A 25608-nucleotide genomic window follows, 5' to 3' on the forward strand; every position below is an offset into this window, starting at 1 on the left:
GAAAAAGTTTGACTTTGGAGTTGGACCTTCGAAAACGTGATGCTGTGAATTCAAATTTAACGGCAGAAAACAGTTTCCTAGTAGATAAACTTAGGACATTTGAAGCACTCCTGTCACGAGTTTAAGGGGAACAATACTAGGTTAAGTACCTCTGTAAAACCCTTAGTGATAAGTTAAATTTAGTAAATGACGAAATCGTTAAACTAAGGAGCAAACCAAAGCAATCTACCAGAAATGATTAGAGGGACGACATTAGCAATGAATATTTTGTAAATATGTGTGATCACTCACTATACAAAAGATGTGACATTTATGGTCCGGGTAAAATTCAGTTAGAGAGTCAAAATTACGTAAATTATTTGTTGATGTTATCTATTTTTATTCTTGTAAATATAGTTTCCTTTAATGACAGTGCTGTTGCAGACCATTCCAACAGTGGGACCCACTAGTCACTGCTGTTTATAGATAGAACAAGGGTTGAAGATTACCACCTCGACTCACTGTCGGTGTCGGGTCGGGTGAATGTTTTGAAATATATTAGGTGGGACAGCAATAAATAAGTTTAGGAACCGTTAATCTAGATGAAGTGATGTTGTCATTATCTCATTAGGTGCACTGCTGAATGCACTACGATGTTTTTCAGTTTTATCGTGTGCAGACGGGTAATATACTCTGTACATTTGCGTATATTTATTGTTTACGTTCGTTCATGTTGGTAGACTTCGAAATCAGCAGGAGGGATTTAATTATTTAGTAACTATTTATAGAAGCGTTGTACTGTTGATAACCTTCGTGCTCACGCTCACATGCTGTTGTTTCACTGTTTCAGTATTGTTATTGTTTGTTGTGCGTTAGTTAGGTTAAGTAGTGATTATTTCATTATTGTTTTATTTTGATGTGTCCGTGCTTTTTCTTAATTTATAACTGTTTGCTTATATAAAAAGAAATATATTGTATGTTTTAGAATCCCCTTCCTTGAATTCTAATATTTTGCATTTTACATTAGCCTATTTGTTATATTTTTTTCTTTATAGCCAAGTTGGAGATTATGTTTCTTACAAAAAATGTATTTCCAAGTATGTTTCTTTTCATTGTTTTATTATTTTCACATGCATCACTTGCATCATCTCTTCTTGGCTGGTTAGATTGGACTACTATTAGTACAAATCTTGGTTCATCAGATGAAGTCAAGAGAGACCAAGAAAATGACTTAAGTAATGTTCCTGAAGACATAACTCTCATATCTGTCCCTTTTGAAGAAATGAGTGCTGAAGATAAATTTCTTTTAGAAGCAGAAAGATTTAGCAGAGTTTCACTCTCTGGTTTAGACACTTGTGAACACAGAGTGAGTTTTTTAAGTATTACATTTTTAGTATTTAGCCATAAATAGGACCACTTAGTTATGAACCTTCAGAACCCTGGCAACTATTATTCTGTGCAGTAAATGGGCTTAACATAACCTATCTTCATTGGAATCCAAAGGATCGTTTTATATATATATATATATATATATATATATATATATATATATATATATATATATATACTTATATATATATATACTCAACTAGTTAATATAAAAGTACTCTGTGAGACTGTAATAAGCAGCATATACTCATTATTGAATCAGCATTATCGAACAAGTTGGAATATTACCCAATTTCGATATTATATACTAATTGTACAACAAGAATTATTATACATTAACATGAATAACACATTAAAACAACAAAATAATTCAACAATAGTATTAAAACTAACAAATCCAACTGTAACCTGAATCACATGCATAACATATGACATCAACGTATTTAAAAACTATAATAATGTCTAACGTAAAAAATAAATGAGTAATACCTATTTTTTGGAGATTTCTAAAATGGCGATGAATATGAGGTTGAAAGTTCTTGGCGAGCGGTCATAAAGGTTAAGGGGTAGAATACCGATACACTTACAAATTGAATCAAACTTTCAACAAACTAATAAATAGTGTAAGAAACACGGTACTTTGGGATTATACCGACCACACCCAGACATGAATCATTATTTGACATTTTGCTTCTACTGATTACTAGATTAGCGTAGTAGAACAATATTTTGTCAATATAAAGCAGGAATTGTCTTATCACAAACCCCTCCCCATCCTCAGACAAAAGTCAAAGTCGGGCGGTCTAGTAGATAACGTGACTGCAGAGTCTCGCCGCCCTTCAGCTGGTGCCATCGATACAATTTTGTCGACCTGGAAACTGGTGCTAATACTCAACAGATTGAGCAAATGTGGGGTTCAGCTAAATGGCGTAATAAAAAACAACGACGAACAGGACGACACCTTCTTGACTCATACCTAGCTAAATACATGTGGCGGTCGGAAGTTGTGGCTGAAGGCGGAAATCCACTATACTCACTCATCCTTGATATTGCTGCATTCTGGACGTCACAGGAAACCCATTAACAATTGATAACCGTTGTAATTTTGTAATTAAAGAGTTGTTTTTTCGTTCTATAATGTTTGTTTCTATAAATTTATATTTTTGTGTTCCTCATACTGGTGTGGTCGGTATAATCTCAAAGTACCAGAAACACATACATAACAGTTTATATACATTACATGTACCAAGTTGTTATCTACTATCTATGTTATGTTATCTATAAATTAATGTAAGCTAACAAACTACTTTTATTAGGAAGCATTCATTGTTATAATACTAGACGAAAGGGCAATATAGCAACTAAATTCCATAAATTGGAACTTTTTTTAAAAGAAAAAACTTACATTGGTGTAAAATATTTAAACAATCTTCCTACATAAATAAAAAATGGAAAGTATTAGAAAAAATTCAAATATTACCTAAAAGATTACTTTACTAACAAAAATGTATATAATTTTGAAGAGTCTGAAGCATAATTGTGCATTGTTTTTGAGATTTTAAGTATATTTTGAGATTATGAGATTTTAAGTATTGTAAAATAGGGGTTTTTTTTGGATTTGGTTTTTGCTGCATTGTTTAGAGTAAGAACGTATTAATCAATACACAATTATAGTATAATCCTTAGTCAGAATATACTGTATAATTGTTATTTTATTTCAAATGATTGACACCATTCATGAACGTTTTATGTACTAACATTAATGAAGATATTTCAATTCAGTTCACCTCACCTTTCACATAAAGGTAGAGGGAGGCAGCTGATATAAAGCTTCGGTACCGTGAGGCTGGAGTGCATGACTCTAAATAGATAAGCTAAGCACTGGTCACCCTGAAGTCCAACCATCTCTTGGTTCCTCCATCATTGGTCACCCAAAATGATAAGCCATAGCAATTATTGGTATCTGGGAAAACTACATCCAGTCTTTGTTGGAGAAGGGCCAGTAAAACTGAATCTCTTCCAGGAGATTTGAATGGTTTGGAGTTAACTGTGGAAACAGACCGTGCCAGGAGTGAAAAGGTTATTGGTTGTGCAGTTGCGCCAACTAGTGGATTGAGATTATATTCCCTCCCTCTAGTGGAATATTTACCTCACCAATAACGGATGAAGTCTGGAAAGTTGGTTGCCAAGAGAAGTTGTGGGGTATCTTTGTACCCTTCCATATAAGCACCCTCTGCTTTTCTCAAAAGATACCATAACAAAGACCAATAGCATGAGATGTAGCAAAAATAGTTTTAAGACCAATAGCATGAGATGTAGCAAACATAATTTTAATACTAATTACAAGCCATTTCTTTCACACAATTTTTATCAAGTTTAGTGGCTAGCATTTCTTGGTACGTAATGGAGATTGTTGCTATTATTCATATGAAGTACAATTCCTGACCTAATTAGCACCTGGTACGTGAAATGTTAAGACAGTTTATGCAACCATTCTGTTGTTAACCTTGAGCTATCAAAAGACATTTAAAAACAGCAATCCAGTTTGTTTGAAATCATCAGTTAAATGTATTACTTTGAGTTAGGACTATCTAATTTATTCAGATTTGTTCCATGCCTTTCCCGTATAGTGTGATTCCCCGTTCTCTATATTGTTTACTCTTACGTTATCACGTGTTCTTGGGCAATTCCAAAATCAATCAGTAAGGATTTTTTTAACTTCAATATATTTACAGTCCTTTTCTATAAAGTAAATTCAGATCCTACCCTCATTGTTTATTATATGCTATTCTTTTTTACATTAAGCTAGTACAAGTTTACAATGCTTTATATGAATTATGCAATGATTAGTCATTTATTACATTTTATAATGAATTACATTCAGAGATAACATTTAAGATTTAAAATAAAAATAAGAAATGTGTGTGTGTATATATAGCCAGTAAAAGAAAAGGTTATAAAATGATTGAAGTGTACATTGTTGTTATGGTGCTAAAACGAGCACGGTCTTAAATATCAAATTTAAGAAAGTCTTCATGGCTTTATCAACATCTCTCACCTTGCATTCTTGGTCCTGCATCATTTCTATCAGGTTACTTACATTGATATACAGTAGAAAATCATATGAGGACCCTAGAAGTAAAGGGGTATAAGTGACATTTTTTTTAATATTAAGATAACTGCATCACTGAACTGGAAATAAATTATTCTATTTGGTAGTAAAGAGATCTAAGTGATGAGTCCAACAAGTGCTGCTATCTAGCAGCAAAGCACTTAACCTCCAAGCCAACTATCAGTAGGGCTTGGAAGAGAAGAGGTACAAGTGCACTTGTACCCCTGTTCCACTGTGTCAGACTGTCAATTGAGTTTGTTTTCATTGTAAATGGTTAATGGTATTGCTGCTCTAAAGCAATATTATGATTTTATTTTATTTTTACTTGAAAATATACGTAAGGCGGAAGCCGTAAGAACAGCAAAATAAGAGTGTCATAAGCTAAAGGATGATAACAGAGTTGCGATGATCTTTGACTTGCAAAAGACTATGCCAACTCCTAATGTATCGACTTCTAAAGCATATTACTTAGGCAACTATGGACTTTTAACGTAGGTGTTCATAACCTACAGACTGGAACAACCCATTTCTTTATGTGGCACGAAGGTCAGGCGTCACGTGGATGTCAGCAAATATCATCTTGTCTCCTAAAATATATCAGAAGCCTTCCGCCATCTGTGAAACACATAACTGCATTTAGTGACAACTGTGGGGGCCAAAATAAGAGTCATCTGACAGTACAATTTTGGCTCTACATTGTCAGAAACACTAATATTAAAAACTGTAGATCATAGATTTTTTGTAAGTGGCCATTCTTATAACGAGTGTGACTAAGCCTTTGGTTTAATAGAGTTGAAAAAGGAAAAAACCCAAAAGGACCTGTATGTGCCTCAACATTGGATGGAGCTAGTTACTTCTACAAGTAGAAAGTTCTTTACAGTACAGATGGAAAATGACGATTTTTTTTAGACTTTCACACACTTGCGCCATTCTTCAAGAAAAGCGTAAATGGAATACAGAGTATGAAGTGGTCACATTTCCAACAGGACAAGCCTTTCACCCTGTTTTACAAGAAGACAGCTGCAAGTGACTTGGAAGAGTTTAATGAGCTATCTATGAAGTCCACTCGAGCTGGCAAAATCCCTGCCATTCTGCTAAATCTGTTGCCAGTACCGATTGAAAAAAAGGCCTCGTATTAAGCAAGCTAAATATTCAAATCTACAGCAGTTGCTGAACTATGTACCTCCAATTTACCATGGGTTTTCATAACTCTCCGACATGATGGTCAACATGATGAAGAACGAACAAACATAGAAGAGGCTGAACAAGGAGAAGGCCAAACTGAACAGGAAGAAGACCAAATTGAAGATCACAATTATGACACTGATGATGAATCATAGATCAATGACGTTAATTATGTATTACTTTTATTGTAAATAATACATTTTCACTCAAACTTTATAATCTCTTCACGTTTTTGGCCTTTATCTTAGAAGTAAAAGGGTACAAGTGCTGCTTAGCAATATAAAAATAGCTTCAAAATGAGTAATATTAATAAAATCATGAGTTTGTTTTACTAATAATATTAGTAATGACTACAGTTACTAAACTGGAGAAGAAAAAACTATCATTTAAACATCGTGGCAATTACAGTGAAGGCTCAACTTTAAACAGCGTTTACTCAAATTTAGCTTTTTGTCACTTATACCCCTTTACTTCTAGGGTCCTCATATATCATACATGTCTAGAAAGTACCTAAACTTGTTACAGGTTGTTTTAAAAATTCAATCTTCCTGTACTGACATGACTGAAGAGGAACTAGCTAAGCTAAGCATCTACTTGTTGAACTGTCAGTTGGAAGTGAGTGGAAGATCTCAAGTAACATGCACAGATGACATGGTAATTGATTCAAGTAGTAATTTGTATGAGTACTTTACACAATTTAAATAAGCAGCTAATTAAAAGTGTGTTTGGCTCATTAGATTTATTAAATTACCTATAATGTGTTTAAAACAATAAAAAAATGTGTGATTCTACGCATTTCTTCTGACATTTTGGACTTTTCCCTTTTAAGGAATGCACAAAATTTGTTATATAAAATGGAATTATTAAACGTTTAGACTTATACTTGTTTTATCATTAAACGTTATACAATATGAAAGTCCAGTATTGGCTGTGATGAATGACAATGTAATGTATGTTTAGAGTCTGAAGGAGTGCACGTCCCCAATGGATGATGAGACGTGGAATGCCTATCACACAATCAACAACAGGGCTCGGGCTGTTTGCTATGCCACTCGTCAACAGCAGTTTCGTATCCTCTCTGAAATGACTGTCAACAAACTTATGTCATCAGCTCTTAAACAAGTTACCAGTATGGAGAGCTTAAAGGTTTGTTCTGCATAATACCTCCTTCTGCAGCTTTCATTTCACTGGAAACTAATTCTTTGTACTTTAAAGCTTAATGTTCTATATTTTATTGTAAATCACACACACACACACACACACACACACACACACACACACACATATATATATATATATATATTTTTTCCAGGTAGAGATAAAACTTTTCATAAAGAATAGAAAACTAGTATCTTGTAAAATTTATATTACAACAAGAAAAGGTTTACCATATCTTATATTCCAAAGAAGAGTTTCAGGGCATTTGAGGCTTACTATTTGTGCTGATATACAGTTAAACATGCATTTAATATTTTCAATGCAATGTGGCGTTAACATTACTATGCAAAACGTAAGTCATAAGTTAATATATACATAAATTCATAAATATATACACATTAATTTTTTTAACGTTGACATGCTACTTTTTAATAGCTATTTAGCACATGGACAATACTGTTTTTCATGGTTTCGCTGGTTTTAGGATAAACTATAATAGTTTGAGTTCTGTAGCAGACATAGTTATGAATCTTCATCAAAATACACTTTCACCTATATAAGTTCACGGAGTTAGTAACAACCATCTAATAGTACAAAAGTACATTAATTTAACAACTTTCAGAGCTGTCAAGATTCTGGGTAATTATGGTTTAAATGTTTGAAATTATATAAAAAGAGAATATATTATACAAATATACTATTACATACATATGCATATACATACATTTATTATAGGTTCATGTAAAATATATAAGTATATTATGTGACCTTGAAAATCTTTTTTAGTAAAATGTATTATATTAGGTTAACTTTTCACAACGAAATAGACAACAATATTTAGGTTTCACTTCTATGAAAACCAGGCATTGTATAATCACACCAAATACAACTAACAGTTCCTCTCAAGATCGTCAAAAATGCACACTTAAGCTGACTACATAAAAGAGTAAATAATATCTTGAGCATCAATATCAACCAGAAACATTAAGGAAAATCAGTTGATACGTAAGTTAAAATTTCAAACAATTTTGTTATCTCTAGAATTTATATTTTAATTTGTTATAATATTTTGTTAAATAAGATGTACACCATAATTTTATATGCAATTTAAGTATAAACTTTCACTAGAGTTTGCATAAGTTTACATGGTAAGAAATTATGAGTTTCAGATACTATTTTCAGTTTATGTACTGTAACTAATATATGTTTCAATAAAATCATATAAAAACCTATACATTTTCTAAAACAAGAATAAGTTTAAAATATTTCAGCCATTATAATTTTAAATTTATTAATATGCATCCCAAGTATACCAAGAACCCATTTTATTTTTAAACCAGTTTATATAACTTTGACTTACAAAAATATTACATATTTATATGACAGACATTGTTATGCATCATAGTATTCTTTAGTTCATTATAGACAATTGATATGAAATGAACGTTGGTTAACAGTAAGCAAAGATATTTTATTTTATAAGTTTGCAAATTGCCCAGAAACACCTCCCAGTTTTAGAAAAATCAAGAATCTGTTCCAAGGGTTAAATATGTGATGGATAATATTAGGAAGAGTTCACAGCCTGTTCAGTGATGCTATCAGATAACAGTACAACTATGTAGTGAAAGTTTCATAGCGAGAGTCTCGTCACAGTATGATTATAATATTTCTTATACTAGCAGTTCAATTTTGTCATAGCTTGTCAATGGGATAGTTAAGAACTGTTTTGTAATACAGTAAGAAAACTTTATTTATGTCTGTAATTTTTTTAGAAATTTAAATATGAACATGTTTTTATTTTTGAACTGAGTCATCATGAATATCTTAACATTTGTTAAGTCTTGCGCAAACAGGTTATCAGTTTCCAATTTCCTTCCACCAAGAAATACTTTGAAGTTTTGGAAGAATATGAAAGGCTGGTGGTCCTATGTCAGTGCTATTTGATAAATAGTCCTGTAATTCCCAATAGAAGCTGCATCTTAATAGTTTGCAAATGTTATTGTGAAACAGAATTACAGCTGCTAGAGAGCAGTTTTCATCAGTATTTACTCACATTTCCATCATTATTTATACTTTCACCATACATTTTAACAAGCTGCCAGTGAATTTCAGCAGGATTAATTTGTTGTGTTTTAAAACCTAATAATGAAACGCTTTTCGTAATCTAAGAGGTTATTGAGTAACACAGTGACAAACAAAGCAGTATAACCACACACCAACCAACACCAGCAGGGACATGAAATGTAATGACGGTATAGTGGATGGCTGGCCAAGAGTGTTAACAGATCTAGACTACAATTACATGGTGTCTCCATTAAATACATCTAGATCCAGAATCAGGATCGATTATAGCTTGTTTTTTGTTCACTTTTTAGTTTCAATGCAGTATCTAAAATGTAGATAATTTTGATCTAGTTTGGTTATTAAAGGAACTACAGAAGGAATTGAATCTTCTCACTTCAGAGACAATGTCATCATTAACAGAAGGGCAGAAAGGATTGGCTAATCAGAACAGTGGAATGCAGCTAGCCCAGAGGAAGATAATGGATGACATATCTAGCACCATGAGACAGCTGACTAAGGAAAAGACACTCATCCAGAACACACAGAGCCAATTGGACTCTTTGTCCAGGAAACTATCATATCAGTTCGGTATGACATTCTAGTTCATTTGTGTGTATATAATTATTTTTATTGTATTATGATATTATTTTGTGCTTAAGTTGTGTTAAAGTTTATAACATAATAACAATAGTGTTCACTAAGGAAACTTCTCTATGGTTTATAGCCCCTTTTAGTAGGTTATAACAAATAACAAGAAAATTGTTAAATAAAACATAGTTTTCATACTTTGGTTTTATAATATAAAATATGATAATCATATGACTATCCCGTAAAATCTTAATTAGTTTTTACCTTAGAATTATCCAATATTACTTTTGCTTTGTAAATATCTATTCTTGTTGTTCTTCATTCCAACTCTCCCTTAATTCCTTTGTAGCCACCATGTGCTGGCCATATAAAATACATTTGTGTATATATAGACCTCCCTTCTCCATGACTGCTCATCATCGCCACCAATTTTGAGACATAATGTTTCCCATATTCCGTACTTATTGATATTCCTTGTTCTAGCAATATTCCTCCTTTCTTCTAAATCAATATCCTGGGTACACCATTGGAGGTTGTTCTTTAACAAGCCTTGCTTTGAGCTTTTTACAGTTGATATTCATAGTTGCTGTTTTGATTATTTGACATCCACCTTTTTCCTTTGTAATAATTTACATTCTGCCTGTGAAGCGAATTAATACTGTCTTTTAAGTCAACCCTATTCACTTGTAGTGCAATATTCTACAATGGAGCATGTCTCAAAGATTCCTGTCCCCTGAATCTGAAAAATCTAATGTAAAAGCGTATAAAATACCCAACAATGTTATTGTAAAAACTAGCTTTATAAAATTTGTATAGTTTGAGAGCCTAAGTTAGTTTTTTTAAACAAAATTCTTCTTGACATTTGAAACTCTCACGATTCAACACGTACAAGTTAACATTAGTAGGCACTTAGCAGTTTCTCGTCCACAAGACATCACTCTCAAAGCCCAGCACCAATATTATACACAACCAGTGTTTTGTTGACCAATGTTTATGTTGACAGATGAAGCAGAGTCACGTCTTGGCACTCAGAGTGAACTTCACCAAGAGACACATAAACAGATTCTCTCTCATCTAGAAGACATTACTCAGAAGGCAGATATTTTATGGAAACTGTTAGGTTTGTAAATTAATTACATTTCTGTTTTATCCATTTTTGTTAATTATTTAAAAATTTATCATTTCTTTCTCTACCTAATCGTGGTACATTACATATCCTTTTATACTAGATTATCATTCTTCCAAAGTATGAAGAATCTTCATATTTCGAGTTTTATTTGAGGTACATTATATAATTTATAGTTGAATTATTTCTTAGAATATCTAAGATATAATAATAACTATTTGGAACTAATTTTTGAGAAAGTATGCTACAGCTTGTCACACTTAAATGTTTATATAATGTATTTTTAAATACAAAATTAATTCTGGAGTATATTTTCACAGAAATAAATTAATCAGAAATTGTCTGATTTTAGCAGTTGTTATTGATGTGTACTATTGTAGTTATGTTTTTACTTACTTTAAGTAATTTGTAACTTGTTTCGTAATCATGCTGACAGTCAACTTCGAGAAGTTTTAATATCAAATCAGAATGAGAAAATGGATTTTCTTATACGTCCATTACACTTCATCCAAGTAAGTAAAAGTAGTGAATCAGATCATAATATGTTTGCATACATAGTGCTTTTCCAAATCTAGTTTATTAGTAGTTCTCTTGTATTTTGATTTAATTTACTGACAAAGTACAAAAAATGGTAACAAATTGTGCATGAAACACACGTTAAATATGCTTTGATCAGTGATGCTGCAATCTTCTCTTTGTAAATTAGAAATGTTATAAATCCAGCATGATTATAGTAAAATGTTGTGTTTGAACATACATTAATAGAATTAGAGACTATTTACAGTTTGATTAAGTACAAGAAAAATGGATTGAGTAAGACTGGTAATCGTGCACAGCAGTTGGTAGCAGTGGGGTAGTACCCCTTACTTGCTGCATGTTCTACATTTGTTGCTAAACAACTTAATTAGCCATGACAAATAATCTATTTATGTAACATTGATTAACTCAGAAACTATTTGACCGATCATTATGACAATTTGTATATAAATATGTATTTTTCCACTGTGAAGGTTTATATGCTATGCCCATTGATGTAACTCGCCACTAGGCTGTGCTGCAAAAGATAAAAGTTTTCAAAGTGCCTGCATATTATAAACTGCAATTTCGAGACAGTTACGTATATTAAATAGAAAAACACTATTTGAAGGCGCTAAGTTATGATGTATATTTGTCTTTAAAATAAATTTCTGGTTGGACTTAAAGCTTAAGTGTTAGACCACTTTGTAATAAAGTACATGTACGTATACACTGGCTATAAACATACACTTTTGACAGATTTTCTTGATCGTGGCAACAAGGCAAACTCTATATCAGCGTTGGAAATATAGTTCACTTGAACCAGAAGTGTTCATACAAGGGCAAAGCTTACGAAAAGTGTGTGAAGCCAAAGGAAACAGCTAATATTGTATAAATGTTTACACTAATATTTTTTATAACAAAGAAGTAAGTTTAGGAAAGATGATTCATTAATAAGACATCATCTTTATGTTATTTATATAAATATTAGATTAAGATTGTTAAAATGGAAAAAGTACTTTCTTTTAAAATGTGGTATAAGGGAATGACCCCTTCATCTCAATTATTGTCACCATTTAAGAAATATATTAATGCATATAATTTTAAAAAATAACATAAAGTATGATTAAATTTAAAAAAATGAACAATATGATATTGAACATGTTACAAAAAGGGCAGGGTTTTCTGTTCTGATTTGAAATCTAATTCCTCTTTTTTTTCGACTTAGAAATACTTTCTCGATATGTATTTTGTTTATTTTCAATTTTTTATCTCTATGAAAAACAGAACAAGAAAGTGTTTGTCAGTTGAAATATAAACAATGATCTCTAAGCTATTACCTTATTTGTTTAACTGAAAAATACTGAATACAAATTTTACTTTTTTCTTTCTTTAAAGGAAATTTCTATGATTTTCAAGTACCATATAAATTACTATCCATAAATGTATATGTATAAGCTTTATTTTATAAACTTACATATAAGGAAAACCTACAAATTTGACCAATTTGATAGTTTTATCAATAAAGCTTTTTTTGTATGCCTAAAATGTTCCTGTTAGTCTTAGTTCTAGATATAAATCCCAAATTACAATACAAAAAGTACAATAATTTGTGGTCGCTCGATTGCCCTGTCTCAGGTATCAATGACAATACAATCAATACATTTAAAAATATCATACATTATTTGGTGTCATGATAACTTCAGGATAACACCATTACAAATAGTCTTTGTACATCAAATGTTCAGTTAAGCATTGTTATGTAGGAATTCTGGTTTTCAAGTTTTGAATTTTATGAGCTAGCTCTCAATTAAGAATGTTGTATAGTATTAGACAAGAGAAAGCACATTGGATTACAAATTTATTTACAAAATAATATATCGTATCTGAGAATTAGAGAAAGAAAGGTTGAAAGTTATGGTTTAATGTGATACTGTTGTATCTCTTTGCATATTTTTTTTTTAATTTTGGTGAGTAATTTTAAGCTAGTCCAAAACAGATTATTTTGTATTTTGATTTCAAAATAAAATGAAAAATGCAATACTGAAAAACCATGTAGTTGTTTTATACCTTACTCAATATAACAATATTTTGACAAAAAACCAAAAATTGATTTCAATTTCAAATGTTTTTATTTGACACTAAAAGTAATATTGATTTGCCACCAAAAGTAATGTATTGATACAATACATTGTAAATATGTTTGTTAAAAATTGTATGATTATCTTGAAATGTTTCTTGAATAAAGTGTCATTATATTTTAAAAGTAATTATAAATATATTAACAATATTTCTATGAAACAATAACTTATAAACATTTATTTAATCAGCATTAACCAAATCAAAGTACAATGTATAGTTTTTAAATATTAATGTTAAAATAAATCTTCATACTGTATGTTTGCTCAAGTCATTGTAAGTAATATCCATTTGTCATTTCTAATGATATTGTACTATTTTAGTACCGGTAATTATAAGAATAAAAATGTGGTAGTAACAGTTATTATTTAATATAAGAGAAATAATTTAGGAACAAAAAATGCAAATTATGGACAGGTGGTATATAAAACAAAATAATAAAATAGGGCAGAAAATATTTATAACAATAATGAGACCTGTTTAAACACCTCTGTATAAAATCGTAAACAAGGATGTTGTGGGAGGGGCAGGTAGAGTATCAGACATCAAGTCCGACTGTACCCGCTGATAACGTCAGCCGAATTCAAGCTGTGGCAGTAAATCACTGGCACACTTATTGAACACGGACAAAGAATGTAACTTAAAAATGGACACAGAATGTGTACGATATGTGTGCAGTATAAAATTAGTCGGTTGTCGATATTGATTTCCTGATGCAAAGTCAGGGGCTATCTCGGAATGTTGGGCATATTTGGTGCTTTTTATACATGTGGACAGAAAGTAAATTCTGTTTTTATTTAACTGTTATATTTAGAGATTTGTTATTTCTTTTGCCAATAAATAACATTTTGTATATTTTAATCTAATTTATTGTGTATTTCTAAGTGGCTAAAAACTATAAAGATGATCACATCATTTCATTTTCTTATTTGTATTCTATCCAACAATAACGTGTGGTTATTTTATATGATTTTGTTTAATTATGTTTATGAAATGGAATTGTCATTTTAGAAAATTTGACCGACATTTCAGATCTGCTAAGTGGAAGAAACCTAATAATTTTTCAACATTTGTTTTATTTCTTTGTAGAGATCAAATTTATATGCTTATATCCTATTTTGTAAAGTTAAAGTTTTTGTAGTCATTTGCTTTTGAAATTCCTAAAATAAAAATCAAATATTTACCAAAAACAAATTTTAATTTATTGTATAATATTAGCTACATATAATTATGTTATATTCTTGTGGTAATGATTAATATTTTTACAGAACATAAGAGTGAAAAGGTGATAAAACAGCAAGATGAGATCCAAAAAAGAATGCAAGAAGCACTAGACAGCTTAATCCAAATAAATTGTAGTGTTAACTACTTGAAAGGTCTTGTAGACCAAGTGAAGGCAGATGTTGATAGCAAGATTTTATGGGCTACTACTGCTATAGGTCTGTATATTCAACCTTTTATATTTTCACATTCTAAAATAAAGGTTAAATTAATAATTGCATGTGCTTTATTTTCTGTTCTGCAAAACATCTCTATTCTAATGCTCCTAACCGATATAGGTAGATAAAATAAATTACTTAACCCTTTTACTGCCGGCCATTTTTTTATCGTACCAGTCAAAATTGCCAAGGGGGAAAATCGCTGTTGTGCATTCATTTACAAAAAATGCTGTATCTTTTTTATTTTTCATTAGATTTGCATGAATTTTTACTTTATTTACTCGTATTTAAATGCTGTTTTTTAAATAATAAAAAGAAATTTTAATTTGAAACAAACTCATTATTTAATTTTAAAAATTATGTAAATAAAAAATAAATAAAAAAATAAAAATTGTGTTTGGCATCTGATAATTTATTTTTAAAATTATACTAAAATTTTGAGCATGATATCATTATAAACTAGAGCAATTGCTTAGAACATATACCAAATTTGAAGGTGCTACCTTGAAACATAGCTGCACTATGAGGATTTTCCCAAAACTGGTAGGCCTCCTCTAGGCCTACCAGTGGAAGTTGAAGGTAAACTTATCTGTGCCACATCCCACTCACTATCTAATAACTCCTCATTATCTGATGGTAAGATAGTCAGGATCGTCATCAGTGTCATCCACATCACTTTGATTGTCATCAATAGCCCTAACACTAATATCGGCATATGAATCTGACAAATTCTGAAGGAAATCGTCACTCAGTTCGTCTTGCACTTGTACACCACCATCGATTAGACTGTTAATTATTGTTCCCTCACTCACAGGAGAGTTAGATGTAACTCTTTTACTCATTTTATCCTTGATCAACAAAAGTAACACTTCAAAAAACTTTCGATAACATTGTAAACAACAACAATGAACAAAGATTTCAGTAATCTAACCCGATCATCTGGTTTTGACAGCTGTCTAGGTAGTTCGTCAATTCTAGTCAAAGACGACGAAAATAGAAATCCAAAGTTCTTCAAATGGCTTCTTTCATTATCCTTTCCTCCTAAACAACCAAAATACCGAATATTTCGGCATTTGAACATAACAGTAGCCAGTAACAATAAAAAAAAACAGACGTCCGACATATCGGACGTTGGTGTTTTCGGCAAAAATGCCGACGTCCGATATGTCGGACGTCGGCAGTAAAAGGGTTAATAATGTTGCTTAATACTAAATGATATTATTATTATTATTGTATTAAAATTTAACAAAAGAACAGTACTTTAAATTACACGCTGTAATGAATATTGTAATATATTTGATAAATATCACCAGGAAGTTATGTTTTGAGTAATATTGAAGTAATAACTAATATTTCATGCAAGGAACAGTATTTAAGGCCATATCACATGTAATACAATATTGTTACTTTTATGAACAAAACATTTTGTTTCATAGCGATCAATTCTTGTTTTTTTAATTTAATTGTTGGTATGTTAAATTTTAGATATGTGGAATCATGTGTGTGGAACCTTTATTGATTTCGTTTTTATCTAACTTTTCGCAACATATCTCTGGTTACTTACTCTCTTCCGATTTCTGATAAATACTGTATGTCTATATAAATTGAAACATTTTCTTGGAGTTTTCTTAGAGTTGAGTAGATATGCATTTAAATCGTATTTGAATAGTTAATCCAAATTGTTAACAGATTCACAACAAATAGCAGTCCGATGAACAAATTAGTTTTAGCCACACTACTTCTCTAAGGACCTTAGTGTCGTTTGTATATTACAACGAAAACGATTAAAAACACTGTGAAAGAAGGGGAGAGAAGGCAGGGCAAGTCATCTGCCTGGAGGGGCTATAAGCACATGCAATATCTCGGTGGGATCCAAGTGTGTACAGCGCGACGGTGTCGCTACGTGGTGGCATCTTTCGGAAACTTATACACACAAACAGCATGGTAAAATCCAGCAAGGTCTACCTCAAATCGGAATAAATCAGGTATGTCCGTGATCCCAGAACCACCAGGAACACAAAGAAAACAGTCTGTTCAACCTGAGCTCCAGGGTGTTGGACCTCAATGTGAAAACGGATCTTGCCGTGCGGGTGTGTATACATACTTTGGATCTCACTGCATGCTAAGGAAGAGAAAACACACACACACATGTTATATATGTGTTCTAACAAAATATTCTTTAGACAAAAATTAATAGAATTTTCTTATAAGTTTTTTTTACCCCAAACTACTGCAATATGTTTAGCGGAAATATGGCAACGAGCACCCCCATTACATATTATGTTATGTTATATTAAATTTATTACTCACAGTGTTTTGATTTTCTACTTATCTTTAGCTTGTTTTAGCCTGATTTGTAGCTTGTTTTCAGGTTTTTTTAAAATTTGTGTTTCCACAGTATTTTTATTTTCTTATATATCATTAGAGGTTTGGCAACATATATTGTTATTTTTTAATAGGATATATTTTCATTATATAAATATAGTTTTTTGTAAATTTACACTTACAGCGTACTGTTTACAATTTTTGTAGCCAATGCGTTTATTTTACAATACATATTGCAGAAATTCCAATTTTATTTCTACTGAAAAACTAAGCACAGGTTTATTTTTTCATAATATTGTAAACATTTGGGTTATATTCCTTATATCGATCGGTTTTTATTTTACAGCTAAAATGTGGTCAAAGTTAAAATTTTTGTATAAAAACAGTTTCCTGGTTCTCATTTTTCTTATGACAACATCTAATACAACATTTATAAATTATATTAACTGTTTCTAAAACTACAATTCATGAGAAAAAATATTATGTACTACAATGTATGTATTAATCAAGTTTAGTATTTTTTACAGATTTTTAAAAAAAAGGCTTGCTGCATGCATAAAAACCGGACCCCATCTAATAGATTTATTTTGCATAGCTGCAGTATTAGGGTTAATGTTTTTATTACCTTTTTATTGCAATCTAGTGTAGCAGGTTTACAAGTCCGTTTTCTTGTAAAACATTAAATGCACAACAAATAAATTATTTAAACAAGAATGTCCAATTTTGATTCAACAAAACTATTACATAAGTTTTCTTTAGAAATATTTCTGATATCACTTGATATTCATGAATCACCACCTATAATGAACTTATCACATTATCACTAACACTATTCAGAACTAAAACACAATAATGCACAATAACTGACTGAAAAAACTGAATTTGGTTGTTACAAAGTATTTTTTGTATTGCTCACTTTTTGATGCAAATAAAATAACAACTTACCAAAATAAATAAACATAAATTAGAACTCAAAGGCTTTCATTTGATACATAATGTAAATGTCTGTGACTGGCAATGAAATATTAGTTCAACTGTTTAATATTAATCGACTTTTGAAATGGCTGATTAAAAAAAGGGAGATCGTATCAACCGAAAAACAGTCATTCAACGCTCTTATAATTAAAGCACCTCTTTCATTAATCTTGGAAAAATTCACTTACAAATTTGCATTATTTGATAAGACCGTCATGAGTTGGGTAGCAAATCGGTATGACATCAGTGGCAATCCCTAATACATGGCGATTAGCTCAGCACTTGACATCTGAATATTGCAATGTGTATTCTTGTTGGGAAATATTAGATTCAAAAGTGATCAAACTGAACATAATCCTAACTCATTGTATGAAGGAAAGCAGAATCCACCCTTACAATATTAAGGCAGTGACATTCAGACTCTACGTTTATTCACCACAATTATATCTTTCACTAAATAGAGAAATATGGGAGTTCAAATGGAACTAAGAAAATTTAAGTTTAGACTAATTATGTGACAGTAGTTAGTTTTACAATGTTGTATAATATAACAGTTATATAGGAAGGAAGAATTAGAACAGCAAAGAAAAGGATGATATTAAAATAAAATAAAGACTGACAGATGCTGCATTAGAAAATAAAAACATAGTTTGTGACTTTTGGAGGGTTAGTTAGAAGAAGAAATATAATAAGAAAAATCACAACAAAAGTAAAAAATTAAAGATCATCAGCCAAATACCTATCCTATTCTCAATTCCTATATACACGCTATTCAATTGTAGTTGGCTATTACTTGGTTGGCATCTTCACTAATAAATTATAACGAAGTACAAGGGGTGTACACCAAACAATAAATCTTAACCCTTTTAGTGCTATAACGTCTACGTCGTAGACGCTGCGTTTATGTCTAAAAGTGCTAGCGTCTACGTCGTAGACGCAGCGTATTTTTATATATATTGGTTCAGTTTATGCAAGTTACTGGCTGCAAACGATGACAGTTCATCCAAAAACCATAGAATAACGATATTTGTATATTTAATTGCCGACGACCAGCTGTTTATACGTCATTGACGTGAAATAAAAAGGTCAGTTCGGATGTTTACGTTGCGAGCGAACTGACGCTGTGCTTTGTTTACTCTGTTTTATCTTATTTTATCGATTAAATTGTATTATAATTGTGAAATACTACTTCATTAGTATTCCAAATCATTGCATTACTTCATTTCTCATTTTTGTTTTCTGTGTGTATTATATTTTACTAAGTTACAATGTCTAATAAGAACATTGTAGGTTATGATGAGTTACTTCAACTTTTTTTATAGTTTTATTACTGAATAAAACAATTATTTAGGTAAAAAAAGTGTTAACTGTGCTTGAATTTCTTCTTTATTAATAATAATAAAGTTAGTAAAGCATTTATGCTAATAATAGTAAGTGTATTACTTTTTCTCTTGAGCGTTTCAAACATTAGGCCTATATGTAGGGCAAAATTTGGCGCGGACAACATATTATATTTTTAATCCACACTTCTTATTTGTTGTATAAAAAAAAAATCAAATATATGGAATTTGTTTAGTTTTAGTTGCCCTTCCCGATGGTAGCCTCAGAAAAATAATATAAAATTGTTTACATACTAAAACTGTATGCCAAAGTGAAAAAAAATTATAAAAAAAATTTACATTATAAAGAAATTTTTTTGTAACAATCCAAATATGTACAAATGTATTTTTTTGTATTTATTTTTGTTTATTGGTTATTTATCTTCAATACAAAAAAAAGTAACAAGATATGACCTCAATTAAAGAAATAGTAAGGAATTTACTAAAACTCTGCATTTATGCCCTAAAATGCTTAGCACTCTTGGGTATGGCAATGCGCCAGACCCCTTAGCACTAAAAGGGTTAACCTTCAGAGCTGATAATATTAATTTATTATAATACTCTGTTATGTGTTGACATTTTGTCTGGGACGAATATCACTGACGGATTTTATTAACTTACATAATATTTTAAAAATATAGCCCTAAGTCCCAAACACTTCCTTTATTCTTTGTCTAAAGTTTGTTTTTGACGGTGGAAGGATTGCGAAGGAAACAGGATTTTTCCGAACATTTGCCATCGTTTAGTGATACAAAAAATCAGTATCACTAAACAATGGCAAATGTCCGGAAAAATCCTGTTTCCTTCACTTCCTTTAAGACAACGCAAAGTTTCAAAATAATTTGTTAATAATAACACTTTCCTTTAACTTGACTACCAACAAAATAATATTACCGTGAACTCCTTGATCATGAACTCGCCTAACAAAACCCAAACAAATTAGCTTTAAGCCAAGACATTAATTAATAAAATAAAAACTGCTTCACTAGGAGGGTTAGGTATGTGCAACTTTATTACTGGCCTCAATCATAAAAAACAAAAGGGAAGAATTCAATTACTTTTATCATTTACTATACAATGAGTTAATATGTATTGTGTTTGCAATAAGTTCTTGGCTTAATAATTACTATATATTGCAAAATTAATACTTAATACTTACAGACACAGCTTGTGTGATTTTCACTCTGTTGCTGAGTCAGGCCAATTTGTCTAACGGATATAATCACACTTGTACTGAAAGTGGGTGTTTAACTCTGCCTTGTATAATAAAACTGGAGCTGTTCAGTTGTGATTGTTTTACTGTAATATAGCAGATCTTGGTACAAGACATTCCCCTGCCGTTATTACAGTTAAACTTGCTTTTAACCAAATACATTTATGTGATGGGTGAGTCACTGCCATTAATATTTAAAACTCCCACGAGAGAATGGGGGAGGTTACCAGCCGATGGTCATGTTTATGACAGCACACGGGCCGTGTTCTCTAGTCTCCATTAATAATAACTTCACCAATCAATACTTTGACTAAAATGATCACTTTATTAATTTAATTGAAATAAACACAAAAATTACTTTTCAAGAAATGAAAAAAATAAACTAACTAACAAATACATTTTTAGCTTTGAGAACATCTGAATCATTTTAACTAAAAACTATATTTAAAACGCTTCAGGAATTTTTCTAACATGCTGTTTATCTTTATCTTAGCTGTGTAAACTATTCTAATCTCCAGTGTAAGTTGTAAAAAACGATGCTTGAGAGTCTCATAACTTTTGAATGTTGTCAAGCTTTAGCATTACGTAGGCGCTCGATAATGTCATTACCAACATTGTAATTGATAATATTACCATCACACAATAGCCTATTATGTTTACAGGAGGAGACAAGACCACACTGGTGTTGGTTCTACAGCATTGTTTGCTGTTGGTTGCTGGTGTCCTGGTCAGCCTGTTTCTTCAGTTATCTATTGCTTGTCGGTTATCCCTGCTGATAGCTGTACTCTTCAATATTGCTCTTGTTTACTACAGACAACCTCTAACATTGCTCTCATTAAGTGGCACCATAGTAGGTAAGTGTGACTTGTGCACAATTAACATTTTAAAATGTTAAATAACTGGTCATATTGTTTTGACCCATTGTGTGCAAACAATGCTCCGATTGACGCCTTACTTGGGACCGAATGGAACGTATGCTGTAGTGTAACTTCTGTCTATAGCAATAACAGTTGCATTTTTTCAAAATTACTCTAACATTTTTTGGGATGCTCTCAGTAATGTTTTAATATTTCGTTGTTGTCTTAATAATTCTATAAACATCCGATAGATTAAGCGCACACAGTGCTCTGCTTTCATTTCGGTATTGTTTTATTTACAATTGACTATAATCAATTTTCATCAGAACTTCATGGAATATTATAGGAAAGTGGAAGTGACAAATCATAATAACAATGAAGGCTCTTTTGGATGGACAGTGATTCATTTTGTGTACATCCAAATACTTCTGAGTAATATAGAGATGTGCAAAACATTTTATGAGCTGCACTTGAATCAATCAGCAGACCAGGATCTACTGTACAGATAGCGATCCAGTGTTATTAATCCAAATATTACATCATCTATCCGACAATAAATACTTTTCATTGTGATTGACAGCCAGTTTCACCCTCTGACTATGAAGAACATCAATTGGGTTTGTCAAATTATTCTAGTAGGCCTTAACGATAAAACTCTTATGGAAACTATATCTGCTTTTTATGTTTACATTTATACATGATAAATTCATATATCTCTGATAAAATAACAGATATTGGTATCAATTTACCAACAGGTTACAACAAGAGTGCTGTGAATTCCTTTTGAATATTGACAAGCAGCCAACACTTGCTTAGGTTTGAAAAATACTAATTTGTCATGCTGGTCCCACTTTAAAGTTGTATGTACATCCTTCTTCTACCAACTACAGGGACTTGAAAGTGGTGAGATCAATTATGCCATGTTTGTGATAGTTAAAATTATCGTCATTTTCAAAATGCTTCTTTTAAAGTTTGATAAACTTGATTCTAATAACAGTAAATATGTTAACTTCAATTAAAGATTATAATAAAATATCTTGAGAATATTTAGGCTGTTAATATGTGTGAGTCACAATATGCATTTGTAATACTTATTATTAACTTGTTAAAGTAAATAATAGGGGCTTTAAACGTATTTCCAAATTTTAATCTATGGTCGGAATATTTAAAGGATTATTTTATTTGAAAATGCAAGATATTGTTTAATCTACTTAAACCTTGTAAGTTTAATAATTGTTATAATAGCATCATATCTTGTAGATAGTCTTTAATGAGATTCATGTCATGCAACAATTTTGTTTTAAAAAATTTTTTAAATTGAAAAGATGTGAATTCACGTTATTCTATGATAGAACTGGCAAATTAATTCAGCCCAGTAACACCAGAAGCATTTTCAGATGATTGACTAATCAAGGTGGGCTTAAAAAATTAATTATTTTGTACTTTTACTTTACTGTATTGTAATTTCGTATGTGTACAATAAGATGTAAATTGAAAGATCCTTTCATTGGTATTGTACAGTAATTTTCTAGACTGCACATTTAGTTTATAATGATGATTTATTTCAGGTTTATGGACAGTTTCTACAGTAAGTCCAGTGTGTTGGCTGGCTTTCAATAAGTATAAGGCTGGTTCTATCAAAAGTAAGTTTTTCATTTTCCTAGTATTCTGTTAAATGTACTAGATTACCTTGTTTTTCTATAGTAAAATGTAGGTTTTCTCATATAACATTAGAGAAGGTATAGAAATGTACATTATATCCCATAATCATCAGATTGATCTGTGAAAAAATTACAAAATTCTAAACTATAAGTTGTGCAGGAGGTAATTACACTCAAGGAGCTATCAAATGATATATTTCTGGTTGTAATAAGAAGATATCGTTAGATGTGCAATATTTCATAACACATGAATTTTTAATTTTGATACATTTTATACCATTTTATATTGGTGGATTCATTGAGTACGAATTATTTCAACTTATTAATTAATTTGTTTACTGTTTCTGCAGTTAATACAAATAATTCACCTGAACCTATCAGATAGGCGATTGATTCATTTTATCAATTTTTGTGTTAAAGAATCTTTTTTAAATATGCTTAAGTAAAATAATATTTAAATAAAATAAATTATGTTTAAACTAATTATTTTCTTGTGAGATAATTAAATTCATAAATAGACTGTTTGATTTTATCATTGTCGTTAACATTTTACAAAATTCATAACTTAAATATGGTGGCTTATAACTTAAGTGGTTTATTCAATAGAATTTCCCTGAGTGCTATCCCAAGTGTAAGTTCTTCTTTACATACACAAGAACTGATAAACATAGGTGGTATAGTAAGGATACCTAGTCTAACAAAAAGTGGTTTGCAGTGAGCCTGCTAGTCTGCACCAAAGATAAGACGGACAGCTTGTTTTGTAACATAAATAATTTGTGAACTTTGATGTAATTAGAACGTGAGTGGCTGCAACAGTGTGCTATGCTTAGGCCTAAAACCATGTTAACATTCTTATAAAACAATGTTATCGTCATGGTGAGGCCCGATCGGGTCGGCAGTGCATAGTAGCAACAAAATATTCCGCCGACCCAATCGAGTCGGCATGGCAGTTAACATGTTAAATGTTAATTTTTGTAATAATGTGTGTTACATACCATTAAATGTTTTATTAATGAAACTGTATTTTTAATGGTTTACTTCTTCTTATCTTTTGTGTAAAATGACATCAATGTTCAGTATATATTGATGGCATTTATTTTAGGTCATGAACATTCAAAAACACATGGTAAAGAAGAAGAAGAGGAAGTAGAAGATGATAAATCCTCCACCAAAAGCTCTACTAGATCAGAAAACAGTTCCGGTAGCCACGGTATAATTGACAACGGTTTATCATACAATAAACTAGATCACAATGAAGATAGGATATCTCTCTCAAGCCTGAGACATCGTAGTTCCCCAACTGGCCATTCAATATGTGCAGCTGTTTGTCGTAATGGTCAGTTCTGTCGTTCTTCAGTAACTCCAGGTCGCAAGTTCTGTAAAAGACATATTTCTCATTGACATTCTTTGAATCAAGTGGATTTTTTGGTAAGCAGTGGGTATTGTACAGCATTTCAGCACTGTACATAGTGGATGTCGTAATGTTATAGAGAAGTGGTGCAATACACTACACAAACCAGTTCTAGTGTCTATCATCACAAGCTAATTTATATAACTTAACTTTGTGCCAATTCAAAATCTTCATAGGATTCTATGAGTTGTTATTAGTATACTAAGTGTTGAAGTTTACAATGGAAGAGGCATATTCCAAAAGAAAGGCATATTTCTGTTTTAATTCGCTAAATTGTAGTGACTTTCGTTCTTCTTTTTTTGGTAGACCTGAAGTATAATTAACTTCTTGCTTAGTTGTACTTACTATTTTCTTGTAAACAATTTGTTTTACGTTTCATAAGTTACTATAAATCCTCTTAAAGTAGCATAAAAGTTAATGTTATGCAGGAAAAATAATATTGTGGTAATAAGTAATTTTAATGTGTTTAGTATGAAAACAAATCATGGAATGCTCAGTAAATGAGTCAAGTACAGGATAAAAGATGGCGGTTCAAAAGTTCACAATGAAGCAGAATCAATTATCATAAAGTAATACAATTATAATTACATGTTAGAAAACAATTAAAATTATATTTGATATATTACTCGAAGGTGATTTTTGTTACTGTGTTTGAATAATTTTGTTGTTTATCTTTTTACTGTTCAGTATTATATATTTTCTTCTTAATCGATTTACTAATTTTAAACTTGATTATTTTTAATTTTTATGCCAAATAAATTTTACTGCTTCAATTGTATGTAAATCTAATGTATTGAAGTGTAAATGTAAATAGGATAGAGCGTGTACAGGAATAGAAAAGGAGATTATTAAAGAATTAAATTAAATTTGTATTTTTTCTGTTCAAAGCCTTGGAACACAATTTTAATTTAGTTATAGGTATAAGAGTGTAAGATTAGTGGAAAATTCAAAATTTTCTGAGTGTTACATAAAGATAACACTTTATTTAGAAATTACTTTTCATAACTTCTGAGGAAGGTCAAATAAGTTACAGGCTTGCCATATTAGTATCATAAATGCCGTGGTCACAATCAAATCAGAGATGAGAACAAA

General features: G+C 30.9%; 1 protein-coding gene across 2 annotated transcripts; it reads left to right on the forward strand.

The window, feature by feature from the left end:
* The first annotated feature begins 797 nt into the window (after window positions 1-797).
* Window positions 798-25382, forward strand: LOC124360625 (protein brambleberry-like). Of its 2 annotated transcripts, XR_006922256.1 has the most exons (10): window positions 798-1345; window positions 6191-6319; window positions 6626-6811; window positions 9253-9475; window positions 10479-10595; window positions 14525-14695; window positions 21250-21441; window positions 22200-22347; window positions 23013-23087; window positions 24208-24272. XR_006922256.1 is itself a non-coding variant. In XM_046814391.1 (9 exons), the coding sequence occupies exons 1-9, from the start codon at window positions 1049-1051 to the stop codon at window positions 24504-24506; spliced, it is 1689 nt and encodes a 562-aa protein (XP_046670347.1). In that variant the 5' UTR covers window positions 800-1048; the 3' UTR covers window positions 24507-25382. The 2 variants fall into 2 exon arrangements, 1 of the variants encoding a protein (XP_046670347.1); XM_046814391.1 differs by lacking the exon at window positions 22200-22347 and having other exon boundaries at window positions 800-1345; window positions 24208-25382.
* The last annotated feature ends 226 nt before the right edge of the window (window positions 25383-25608 follow it).

This window comes from Homalodisca vitripennis, chromosome 4, assembly GCF_021130785.1.
Source record: "Homalodisca vitripennis isolate AUS2020 chromosome 4, UT_GWSS_2.1, whole genome shotgun sequence".
Lineage (NCBI taxonomy): Eukaryota > Metazoa > Arthropoda > Insecta > Hemiptera > Cicadellidae > Homalodisca > Homalodisca vitripennis.